Source organism: Aedes albopictus, chromosome 2 (assembly GCF_035046485.1).
Source record: "Aedes albopictus strain Foshan chromosome 2, AalbF5, whole genome shotgun sequence".
In the NCBI taxonomy this organism is placed as follows: Eukaryota; Metazoa; Arthropoda; class Insecta; order Diptera; family Culicidae; genus Aedes; species Aedes albopictus.
Window position 1 is genome coordinate 469,600,987 of NC_085137.1, and position 12,674 is coordinate 469,613,660.

The window sequence follows — 12,674 nt, forward strand, 5'->3', positions numbered from 1 at the left end:
CGAAAATATGAATTTTTAAAGTCGGTGTTGAATGATATGTTATGTGTACATAACTGTTAACAAACACCAATATTTTTCAGATTTTTTATCGTACAAATTTTACTCGCTACAGATTTTTGAAATGTTGAAAAAGCTTAACAAAATTGCATTTTGTGCAGATTTTTATTTTGTGGGGTGTATTCATTTAACCATATTTTCAATAATACGAAACATTTTCCAAATGTTTCCAAGGTATTCTAAACTTAACTATATTGTGAAGATTTCATAGAAGAACCGAAATGAAAAGACCAACCCAGCTTCGAGATAGAGCATTCTGAACATTTTCAACTACTTTCCGATACACTCCTTATAGGGGCTACCGTCTACGACCGACAATCACTCGATCAGGGTTTGAGACCCGCCTGGGTGCAATAGTTTAAAACATTGGCTGTAAATTATAAGAAACTTCTTTCAATAGGTGGCGATGTCGGTAAAGTGGATTTCTACTATTTTGGTCAATAAAATAGCACTGAATGATAACTTATTGATAAAAAATCAGTCATCAATCAGCTGTATTTTTTCACATAACTTGTTATCACTTTGTTATCCGCCTTTACTTGGGTCGCGAAACACATTTTTTATAACACGAATCAGATGCGACAAAAACGAAACAGAGTTCGGCGTTAAATAAATACAAATTTTCAAAGAACTGCCAATTTTACAGCACAATACCGGTTATTACATTAGTGATTGTAGAGCTATTATTGAGCTCCAGAAGAGCTCATGATAAAAAAAAGGTGACTGAAAAGTTTATCAGCATGATTAAACGTTGCGATTACAATTATTCAAATATTGATCAGCGTCAATGTTTATGAGGACAATTAGGGTGCCTGTACCAGTTATTGCACTACCTAAGGAAAATTATTTCTACAAAAATAATAAGAATACCAACGAATGTTTTCAATATGTCAAATGATAGTGTAGTTTCAATACTTTACATGAAAAATTAACAAACTGAGCCAATACTACTTTTAGCATTTATTACGGCGTGTGCCAATTATAGGAACCCTGTACCAGTTATGGACACATTTTCTTATTTCGGTTCCACTTCGCACTATTTGCATGCATTCCTTATGGGATTAGCCATAACTGGTACACTATGGCAAAATATGGTGCAGGGACGCCGAAATGATAAGGAAAATGATTTATTTCTATAACAATTTTAGCAAATTGTGAAGTTTGAATGATTGCAATCATCTTTTGTAAGTGTGATCTTGCATCCACACAATATTTCATGTTTTTTTTTTTATCTGTATTAACGAGATTTTTAACCCTAGGCTAGTTCATCTCGGGATCCACGCTTTACTTCCCTTCCGAAGGAAGAACTCACATTTTGTGAGTTTGTCGGGAGTGGGATTCGATCCCAGGTCCTCGGCGTGATGGTCAAGAGTTCTAACCATCACACCAGGTCCGCTCCCATATTTCATGTTGTTTTTAATCGTTAAATGTTGAAAATCAACTATAGCCAATTTGAGGAACTATAGCCATAACTGGTACACTGAGCCTAGTTGAATAAAATACTAATTGGGTGTGCTCAATGTTGACCAACAATTGCTTCGTAATTTTTGGTTGCTCCCATACAACATTTTAAATTTGTTTCAATAACATTGATTTTTCACATTGACATCGTGCCGCCAGTGCACTCGCTACCCTACCTACTAGGCAGGCACTTCTCTAGAGCTTGTTATCAACTGTCACAAGCTGTCGGATCAGTCGGAGATTACAGCCCCGAGGCAAAGCGCGCCACTAGCAGCCGCGCTCATCACACACCATATCAATTGGTCGGCTAGTTGTTCTGAGCTGAACTAGTTCGACCACTTGGTCCGCCACCAATCGATAGGAAATCAATTGCGCGGTTGAAAAACACACAGAGGCCAAATGTTCTGACAGCCGCCGTCGCGTTCTTTCCGAGATAAGAACTTTGCTGAAGCGGTTGGTCCAGGGCAGTCGGTAGTGGAAGAACATGCGCGCCGTGGTAACTGTCATACGGTACTAATTGGATTAGCGACCCGGTCGGCGGCGTGGTCGCCGAGAAGTTCTGGCAGTAAGAATCACTGTTTGACGCGGGAGAGTTTCGACCACGCTCGATTATGCTGTCAATCATTTCGCGTAAGGCGCTGGTTGGACGGGGCGGGGATCCCGCAATTCTTTGAGGTACAGGTTGCGAGAGAAATTCTGGTTCGGGATAAGAGTCAAATAAATTTTACCTTACCGTAGACTCGTAGTTTGTATTGAATGCGAATGTTTGAAGTGATGCTGGGTCATTAGGCAGAAGGTCATTAGGCCGAAGGCCATTAGGCCGAAGGTCATTAGGCCGAATGGTCATCAGGACGAATTGAAAGTTAGCCGTTGTTTTTACCTTTTCCAACAATTTTTGACAAAAACTAGTTTAACAATGGAACTAGAAAGAATAGCCTATGTTTTAAAGAAGGAAAAATTTATGAATTGAATATCAGCAGTTTCAGCGCCAAAAACTATTTCAGCAATGATACTAGAAAGAACAGCCTATATTTAAAAGAAGGAAAAATTCTTGGGTAAAATATCAGTAGATTCAGCATCAATAAAGTATCTTCGTGCCTGTCACACGATACACACATGCAAAATGGTCATTTGCAGAGGAAGCTCTCAGTTAATAAGCTGAGAAGCAGGCTTTGTCTCAGTGGGGACGTAACGGCAAGAAGAAGACCCAATGACCATTCGGCCTGATGACCATTCGGCCTAATGACCATTCGGCCTAATGACCTTCGGTCGAATGGCCTTCGGCCTAATGACCTTCGGCCGAATGGCCTTCGGCCTAATGACCTTCGGCCGAATGGCCTGACACCGTTTGAAGTCACAGAGCTTGAATAACCGCTAACGGAGCCTGTGGAGTACTTAGGGCACCCTCCACAGTATTTTGTCCTAACTGCGCTAACCATTGCTCCGGTGCAGTGGACCGTGTATTTCTCCGAGACAATCAGCTGCCCTTCTTTAGTCTCAAACTTGAGGCTAAATAAGAACGGGATTACGAAGATGTTGTTAATTAGTTTACATTTTCACCTATATGGTTTCGCATTATGCGACTTACACAGTGTATTCTGTGTATCCTTGTCTTTGGCGTTTTACAAGCGATACCGATGTGGTTTCATTGCCTCTGTTCATTGTTAATTGCGAAATGTAATCTTGCCTAGTTTGGGTAGTGGCTACGGTTAGGATAGCTCAGATCAATCTTCGGCATAAAAGAACAGCAACAATCAATCTTTGCAGACTTATGCAAAATGGCACAGGCTAAGTGACTTCACTCTAAGAACCTTACTTTTGTAAGGGGAACTTCTATCTAGGAAACCTTGTGAACCCACTGTTTGCTATTTTCAGTAAACATTAAATGGCAAACTCGCGTCCCGAGCAGAAGGGCATACCTTACAAATACCATGCGAAGAGCAACATGTGGTCTAATACCTAAAATTGTTATTACTGCGTTATTCTACGAAATGTTAGAAGAACATCACAATAACAGTTGGAGGTATTTGAGCAGAATTTGGTATTGATGTAGTGTTTGTTGGTTCAGCAGTGAAAATAACCGAAGAACAAGTTTTGCTATTACATCATGAAGTCATCGAAGAAATGGAACATTTGATAACAAGAAATGTTATTAGTTTGTTCAATAACTTTGGAATAACAAATACTGTACTTGAAATTTTAGGTATGCATTCATATTCGAAATAACAAGACTTGTTATTTTGTAGGTGTTATTTATACAAAGTTTTGGTATTCGTTTTTGTTATTTTGCCTCTTATTACCACCTAATGACGGACATATCAAGGTATGGTAGTATTGAAGATAAATACCTTGATATGTTATTCACTTGTTATTTTCTTCTGCTCGGGGTGTCATGCCTCGAACTTGTATGCTTGTCAACAATCGTTGCCACACTCGTTTCGGAATTAACCACTAGAGATGTATGAGTTGTCACAATTGATGTATCCGTTAGAAATCTCAACAGGAAATACGTCTATTGTTCGGTTTATTTACCACATGATGAACTATCCCCTACGGATGTTTTCAAGCAAGTCATCGCATCCCGAGCAGGAATGAATAACTGACACATAACTGGAGCATACCAAAGTCAGGTATCATACCAAAACCAGGTATTGGTCGGTTGTCCAAGTATTGAAAAAAACTTATTTTGGTATTTTGTAGGTATTGATAGAATACCTCAACGAGTTATTATTTTGGTTTTGAGGACTGATTGAGGTATTATTTAATTATGGAAAAATCACTATTTGTATGGAAAAATCACCGATTATTATTTAGGTATAACCATACCTGAAGTCATTATTCGCGTGTTATGCACAGGAAACACGTCAGTTATTATTTTAGGTATTTTACCTCTTATGCAGGGCTTCTTAATACCTCATTCAGGTTGTAGGTATTCGGTTTTCCATACCTGAGTTTGTTATTCTTCTGCTATTTTCTCCTGCTCGGGATACTGCACTTCAAAAGGCCTTTCGCTAACTATTGGCAGTGATGCTAATGCTCACCATATCATCTGGGGCAGCTCAGAAATTAACTTGAGAGGCTCCCCGAGCAGGAATGAATAACTGTCGCATAACTAGAGCATACCAAATTCAGGTATCATACCAAGACAAGGTATTGGTCGGTTGTCCAGGTATTGAAAATAATTTATTTTGGTATTTTTTAGGTATTGATACAATGCCTCAACGAGTTATTGGTTTGGTGTTGAGAACTGCTTGAGGTATTATTGAATTATGGAAAAATCGCTATTTGTATGGAAGTATCGCCGATTATTATTTAGGTATTGCCATACCTAATATCATTATTCACGCGTTATGCACAGAATTCACACCAGTTATTATTTTAGGTATTTTACCTCTTTTGCAGGGCTACTTTATACCTCATTCAGGTTGTAGGTATTCGGTTTTCCATACCTGAGTTAGTTATTCTTCAGCTATTTTCTCCTGCTCCGGTCTACAGATCTTGAATAACTTACCATAGGCAACGACTCAACCTTCATAGTATCTGCCAGAGAGGAAGTGTTAGACATAACGCTTTGCAAAAGTAAACTTAGTCACGAGTTGACCAATTGGTATGTGTCAGATGAAGAATCTTTATCTGATCATCACTACATCTTTTTTGAACATTTGAATGTTACTTCGTAAACTTTGCGTTTCACAAATCCTCGGTCAACCAACTGGGATCTCTTTCCTGATTAGGTTGCGACTAAATTTCATGGATACTCACCATCCATGACACTCCAAGTGATTTAGATGATGTCATTGATACTACAACGACCTTGGTTTGTAGGTTTTGAAGAAACTCTGCGGTCTGTGAAGACCACTAGAGGAACGCCTTGGTGGAACTCTGATCTGGCCAGGCTTAGGAAACAATATAGAAACAGTTGGAACAGACGTCGCTTTCAGATCGGCTTGCAAGACCTACAAGAAAGCTCTCCAGTCTTTGAATGAGTGTAATCACTCATTACACTCATTCAAAGAGGGTATTCTGCTTAGAGGGTTCGAAAAGTCGGTACAAGATCTCCAGTCTGCTGAACGATTCGACTGGAAAAATCTTTGTACAAATGTTTCCGGTTTGAGTGGAATCAGTTGGTTAACCCGAAATTCTTGCGAAATTCAAGGATATTCGAGTGGACGAACATCGTTTGCCAAATGGCGATTTGACTTCCTCTAATGAGGAAGTTCTGCAAATGCTTATTCAGCTCACACTTCCCTGGATGTGTGGATATTACATCTTTGGATAAACCTGAGGTCTTTTCTTTTAGTTATGATTCTCTGGCTTCGGCGCGGAGTACTATAATAACTATAGAATCGATTGAGTGGGCACTTAATAGCTTTGCTCCTTTCAAGTTGGAATATATCCTATTTTTCTTCAGAAAGGATTTGATGATTTCAAACATGTTTTGAAAAAACTACTTCAGGCTCATCAGTTTGACCTCTTCTCTACTAAATGGTTTAGAATGTGGATCCGTGATGTTTATCTTTTCATGTGAACCAACATGCTTACCAATCTGGTAAGTCACTGTAACTATTTTACACAAGGTTGTTTACGATATCGAGAAAGCATTCACTCAAAAGTAATCTTGTTTGGTTGTTTTCTAAGATACCGAAGGTGCTTTCGACAATGCAATGGTGATTTCGATGCCATACCAGAAACTGCACCAAATATGTACTCAAAAACTGACATATGTTCTCGACATTGCGTCCAGCAGCGATTAGGAAATTGAGTGCTTGTGGATGCCCCGAAGGGGGAGTCTTGTCACCACTTATGTGAAATTTCGTAGCAGATAGACTATTGAGGCAACTCAATGATATTGGTTTTCTAACGTATGGTTTTGCCGTCGATTACCTAACATTGTTAGTTGCTATTGGTATAACACACTTTTTTCCAGAAACCAAACGCTTTTCAGATACTTGAGGGGTTGGTGTTGTCAATATGATTCTGAAATTGATGTAACTGATCAGGTAAAGTACGGTAAAAATATTCCTGATTGCAAGTTTTCTTGGAACCTCACATTGAGCATGAGCATGAGCATGAGCATAAGATGACCGTACAATTCGAAGTTGCTACTCCGTTACTGACCAGAACAGTCAACATTGCACAGGGAATCAAAAAGATGGGGCCTGGATGTAGCTTCCCATTCTCAATGTGCAATTCAGGTTCAAAACTGTATATTGTCAGTACCGGCGCCTGCCACGTCCTTACGGTCATCGGGGAAGGGAAGGAATGTTGGTGTGACATCCGTTGCTACTAGAGACCGTGTGTACCTCCGCATCCCCACGGTTGTCACAGGAAGGAAGTTTGGTAGTGGGAAGGGATAGAAAGTTACATAGATCTGGATTCACATTGATAAGTGATGTGAGCTATGCAACCCTTGATATGATTAAGTCTTCCGCCAGCCGGCTGTTCTGCTCTGGATGTCGAGCTGGACAAGTTTAAAACTTTACTTGCTAACTAGCGCCACCTAGCAGTGAAACCTCCAACTTATTGTTGAATTTCCAGATATATTTTGACTTCCTGAAGAACTTTGCCGAAGAATAGATTTTTTATCTGCTCTGGATCCCCAGATAAAGAAGTTTAAAACTTTACAACTAGCGCCACCTAGCGGCGAAATCACCAACTAATTGTTAAGTCACCAGATTGCTTTTGACTTTTTGCAGAACTTCGTCGAAGACAAAGCTCATCTATCTGCTTTGGATCCCTAGATAGAGAAGTTTAAAAGTTTACTTGCAATCAAGTGCCACGTGGAGCGGACCTGGTGTGATGGTTAGAACACTTGACTATCACGCCGAGAACCTGGGATCGAATCCCACTCCCGACAAACTTGCAAAATGTGAGTTCTTCCTTCGGAAGGGAAGTAAAATGTGGGTCCCGGGATGAACTAGCCTAGGGCTAAAAATCTCGTTAATACAGATACAAAAAAGTGCCACGTAGCGGAGAAATTATTAATTAACTGTTGACTCACTAAATTGCTCTTGACTTTCTTAAGAACTTTGCCGAAGACGACACTTTTTTATCTACCTTGGATCCTCAGATAGAGAAGTTTGAAACTTTACTAGTCGAATAGCGCCACCTAGAGGCCAAATCACCAACTAATTGTTGAATCACCAGATTGCTCTGGACTTCCTGAAGAACTTTTCCATATTCTGTGAATGCCGAGACAGAAGTTTGAAGATTTACTTGCTAACTAGCGCCACCTAGGGGCGAAATCATCAACTAATTGTTGAATCACCAGATTGCTCTTGACTTTCTGAAGAACTTTGACGAATTCGACATTTTTCTATCTGCTCTAGATCCCGAGACAAAGAAATTTAAAACTTTAGTTGACAACTAGCGCCACCTAGCGGCGAAATCACTAACTAAATGTTGAATTACTAGATTGTTCTTGACCTTTGCCGAAGGCAGCATTGTTCCAAATTAAGTAGACCTTGAGATATCGCATGTGCTTCTACTGGCGAGTACATAGCAACTAGTTCTGCATAGCGCATCTATCGGCCAAATTGCCAGCTTATTAGATCTTAGTTGGTGTTGTGTGGTAGTTCTATTCTAGTACTACTACTTTGCCAAAGCAAGTATGGCGCCTGAGATTTTCTTTGCCACCCCCAATTGGGTGAAATCTCATAAGCTCTGGGATTCCTACAACATGGGCTGCTTTGTAATAGGAATCCGTGTTATAGATGATTGTGTAGACGGAAGCCGTGTAGTAGGAGTCTTAGACTGTAGTTAAATTAGGGTTGTAGGGCAATCTCAAGTAAATGAAGCAAAAACCCGATTGATCGTTATTCATAACCCATCAACTATGCCCTCCCAAACGAATCGATCGTCAGCCAACAAACAGTAGATATAAACCCTCCACCATTAGACATTCACTCGGCATTCAATTTTGGTACAGCTAGTATGTTTCCCAACAGTAGAAGTCACATAAATTGAGTTGTGGACCGCATAAATCCAAGCAAAACAGTTCAACTGTGATGCACCCAGCCGCACCTGCTCCGCAGTAGCTTCCACAGTCTGCATTACACGTCGTCCACCCAGCTCTAACAAGGAAATGAACTGTGCAACTGTGCAGCTTCGGCCGCACATATTGACCGCTCAGAGCCAACGGATGGGCATGGTAGGGTGGCCCGTATTTGTGTGAAATAGTGTTGAATTAGGAAAAAATCGTTCAACTAATTTGATAATTTGAACGAAGAAAATGTTGTCTCGGAAGGACTTCGGCTAAAATGAAGTTGATATGTGAAAAATAGCCTAGATGTATGCAAAACACGTGGGATTCTAGACTTTCACATCAAGGTGGCGCTTCACATTGTTATGATAACTTGAGACTCCTACTGAGAATTTGATACCCAACAACTTTGCCAAGTATTTGGAAGTAATGCGAGGATATCTTCGTACATGGCAATAGGCAAAATTAGATGATAAGCAGGCACAGTCTTAATTTACGACAGAAACAAAAAGAAAAAGACAGAACTGGAATGTATAACTGGAATTTTCATCATGCAAAGCTGCTCCACTCTAACGGTCTGTTCTGTTGTAGCCGTCGAGGCCGCGGCAAACCGAGCAAATCGAACGGAAAGCGAAAGCGATTTTTCAATTTAATTACAGAAACTAATTTAGCCGAAAAATTTCCTAAACTGTGTCCCTCGGACAACCGCTCTGGGGAGAAGGGCGATCGGTAACACCAGGGGTATGGGCGGGGCCCATAATCGAAGGGTTGTGCACCATATCGCTGCCACTGACTGGTTGGATCGGTAGATACTAATTAAAATTGCATGTCGTGTTGCATTTGGGCTACTGGACGATACGGCGCTCGCCGGTAGCAGCGACCAAATCACCAGACACAGACAGTTTGACCGTTGGAAAAATTGAAACTATTAACGAATCTGGTGTGGCTGTCATTTATCGACCGAAACGGTTGGGTCTGCCTGGGTTGAAGTTGGTTGCCCAAGATGTGGTGACAAGATAGGGTTGTTAATGAGCCTTTAGATTGATCTTTAGGATGTTCACACTTGTCCGAGGAAATGTACGATTTAGTTTTTGTGAACTGGTCGGTTTGCTTTTATTTATGGGCGGTTTGTTATTCACAGATTATCTGATATTGATAACCTTTACAAATGAGGAATCACTTTGATGGTCAAAATGTTTGGATGCCTGAGAAATCACAAATCCTTGCGATGGAGGTTCGTGGCTTTGTTGGCTACGCTTCCTCCTGTGTAAGAAAATTGTCATGGGATTGATTCCCAGACTTCCACTAACTTTTTTGCAGCCATTCGTAAAATAAGTAATATCAGTCACATAAGTAATAATAGCATAACATCCCGAGATCATACCGTCAATAAAGTAGCAGAAAGTTCTCTGAATTTCAAAGACAAACTATAAGTATGAAGCTTCAAGAATGACAGTGTCACTGCTGTGTGAGTTAATTAGTTAAGTAGGACTTAAACGCACATGATTACCAATAATAATAATCCTCAATATTAGTTTAAACTCGTAGATTAACCTAAATGTAGAAGCAATTTCAAACCTCATTAACAGAACTGTTTGTAAGCGATGCACTAAGTGCAGTGACACGACTGCTCACCGGCTAAACTCCATCAAAAAATCATCAACCCTTCTGTCTTCTATTAGTGTGCTCTACCAAGTCCCTGAGGCCAATTTCTCGAGTCAAGCAAAATTCACCGAAACCGAAATGGCAGCGACCTAGAAATCGCACGTGAGTGGTTACCTACACAAAGTTCCTCCAAACAATTGGGCCAAATTAGAGACGCACCATCACCGCACCGTCGCGTCGCTGTCATCGTCGAGATCGTCACCTCCTGCTGAAGCGACTTCATGACTCATTAGGGCATGCGTCAATCTATGTCTTTCAATATTCGTGTGTTTGCTAATAACGCTGCGAAACAGAAAGGGAGCTCGATAGACGACGGCGCAGGCCACCCAACATGAAGACAACAATTGTCAAGTGAATGGCTTATGTACATAGGGCACGTCTACTGAGGTGCTGTATTGTATTCTCAGGAAATGGGTAACCAAACAGTGCACAGCGAAGACTTTCACTGTCTGGGTTACGACGTGTCGCATGAACCGTATAATGAGGTATCTTTGACAGTTAAACATTCGTTCTTTCACCTATGTTTGTCTTTTAAAATTTATCTTCTTTCTTGTAGCTTCCATTTTCTATCTTCTGTATTCTGTCTTCTGTCTTCTGTCTTCTGTCTTCTGTCTTCTGTCTTCTGTCTTCTGTCTTCTGTCTTCTGTCTTCTGTCTTCTGTCTTCTGTCTTCTGTCTTCTGTCTTCTGTCTTCTGTCTTCTGTCTTCTGTCTTCTGTCTTCTGTCTTCTGTCTTCTGTCTTCTGTCTTCTGTCTTCTGTCTTCTGTCTTCTGTCTTCTGTCTTCTGTCTTCTGTCTTCTGTCTTCTGTCTTCTGTCTTCTGTCTTCTGTCTTCTGTCTTCTGTCTTCTGTCTTCTGTCTTCTGTCTTCTGTCTTCTGTCTTCTGTCTTCTGTCTTCTGTCTTCTGTCTTCTGTCTTCTGTCTTCTGTCTTCTGTCTTCTGTCTTCTGTCTTCTGTCTTCTGTCTTCTGTCTTCTGCCTTCTGTCTTCTGTCTTCTGTCTTCTGTCTTCTATCTTCTGTCTTCTGTCTTCTGTCTTCTGTCTTCTGTCTTCTGTCTTCTGTCTTCTGTCTTCTGTCTTCTGTCTTCTGTCTTCTGTCTTCTGTCTTCTGTCTTCTGTCTTCTGTCTTCTGTCTTCTATCTTCTGTCTTCTGTCTTCTGTCTTCTGTCTTCTGTCTTCTGTCTTCTGTCTTCTGTCTTCTGTCTTCTGTCTTCTGTCTTCTGTCTTCTGTCTTCTGTCTTCTGTCTTCTGTCTTCTGTCTTCTGTCTTCTGTCTTCTGTCTTCTGTCTTCTATCTTCTATCTTCCATCTTCTACAGCTTTGTTTTTATGTATTTAGTGCAACCTCCCCCCCTGGTTTCTTTTAAAACCAAAAGAACAAATGGGCATGTACTCACCTTCGTTCCAGCACGCGATTCTTCCTACGCTTGTAGGTTCCGGTGTGGCCCTTGATCGTCCGATACAGTGACATCACCATCGTGCTCTGATTAATTGGTCTGGACGAATCGGCTTCCGACGAAAATGTGACGATCGATCACTTGAACTCGCCTTCCTCGACTTGGATCGAGTTGCTCGCCGCTGCTTGCTTCTTCTCACAACTAGATGGCACTACTTTTTTCCAAAATATTTAGAATCGAAATTTTTTTCACGCTATCTTGGACCAAAATTTTTTTCACAAAATTTTATCACTTTTTTACACACAAAAACGAAACAAAATCACACTTTCACTTTCACTGGAAAAGAAACGCAAGAAACATTAAAACCAGGTACATGTCACGTGCTACCACGTGATTTCCCTTCGGAAAACTACGTGATCACAAGTTAGGCCCTATCCAACAGAGACCATCCATTGCCTCTTCTTCTTTTTCTTCCGATGATTCTTGTTGTTCGAACGGTGGCGTTGCCCCCAGTCAGTCAACGGACCAAAGCCACCAATTTCTTGGAAAATTTCGATTTTTCTTCCTGGGCCGACTGCCCGGTTGGACCGCAAACAATTCGTGATATTTGAATGTGTGTGGTAAAATCGGTATTTTTGTTAGTTCGTCTCTAAGAGGTATGCCCGCCACGCCGTTTGCCACAAAGCCGGTAGCCACGCCGAGAAACTAAAACTAGTTCAGTCTCAAAACGTCGATAGATATGTGGCGCGAAGGTAGGTGGTAGGTTTAAGCGAGCGCGCGCGCGGTTAGGAAAATGATGAGGCGAAAGTGTACAAAATGGGTTTTCGGAGCTGTTGTGTGGCAAAACATTAGTTAAACACGAACGAGTACTGCGGCGGTGGTGACGGTGGAAAAACACGTGGTCTAATTAGGCATTTTACTGCAGTTGTGGAATCTATTCACTGAGTCGATGATGGAATGGAATCCTTGAGATGCAGGGCGCGTGCGGTTTGGGTGGTGGAGTTTTCTTGGGGTCTTTCGCTTCGGCGATTTGGTTTTTGTTTCAACGGGGATACTTTGTTTCACTACGTTTGATAAGAAGGTTGTTCTTCACTTGCAACGATAGTAGTGGAAATCA

General features: G+C 41.0%; 1 protein-coding gene across 2 annotated transcripts in view; it reads right to left on the minus strand.

Annotated features, from left to right (window-relative positions):
• LOC109418098 (uncharacterized) overlaps positions 1-12,674 on the minus strand; it is a 734,843-nt gene that overhangs the window by 686,276 nt on the left and 35,893 nt on the right. For both annotated transcript variants that reach the window (XM_019692282.3, XM_019692283.3), the window contains exon 2: positions 11,558-11,893. In XM_019692282.3, coding sequence (XP_019547827.1) covers positions 11,558-11,637 — 80 coding nt within the window. In that variant the 5' untranslated portion in view covers positions 11,638-11,893. The remainder of the gene's footprint in view (positions 1-11,557; positions 11,894-12,674) is intronic.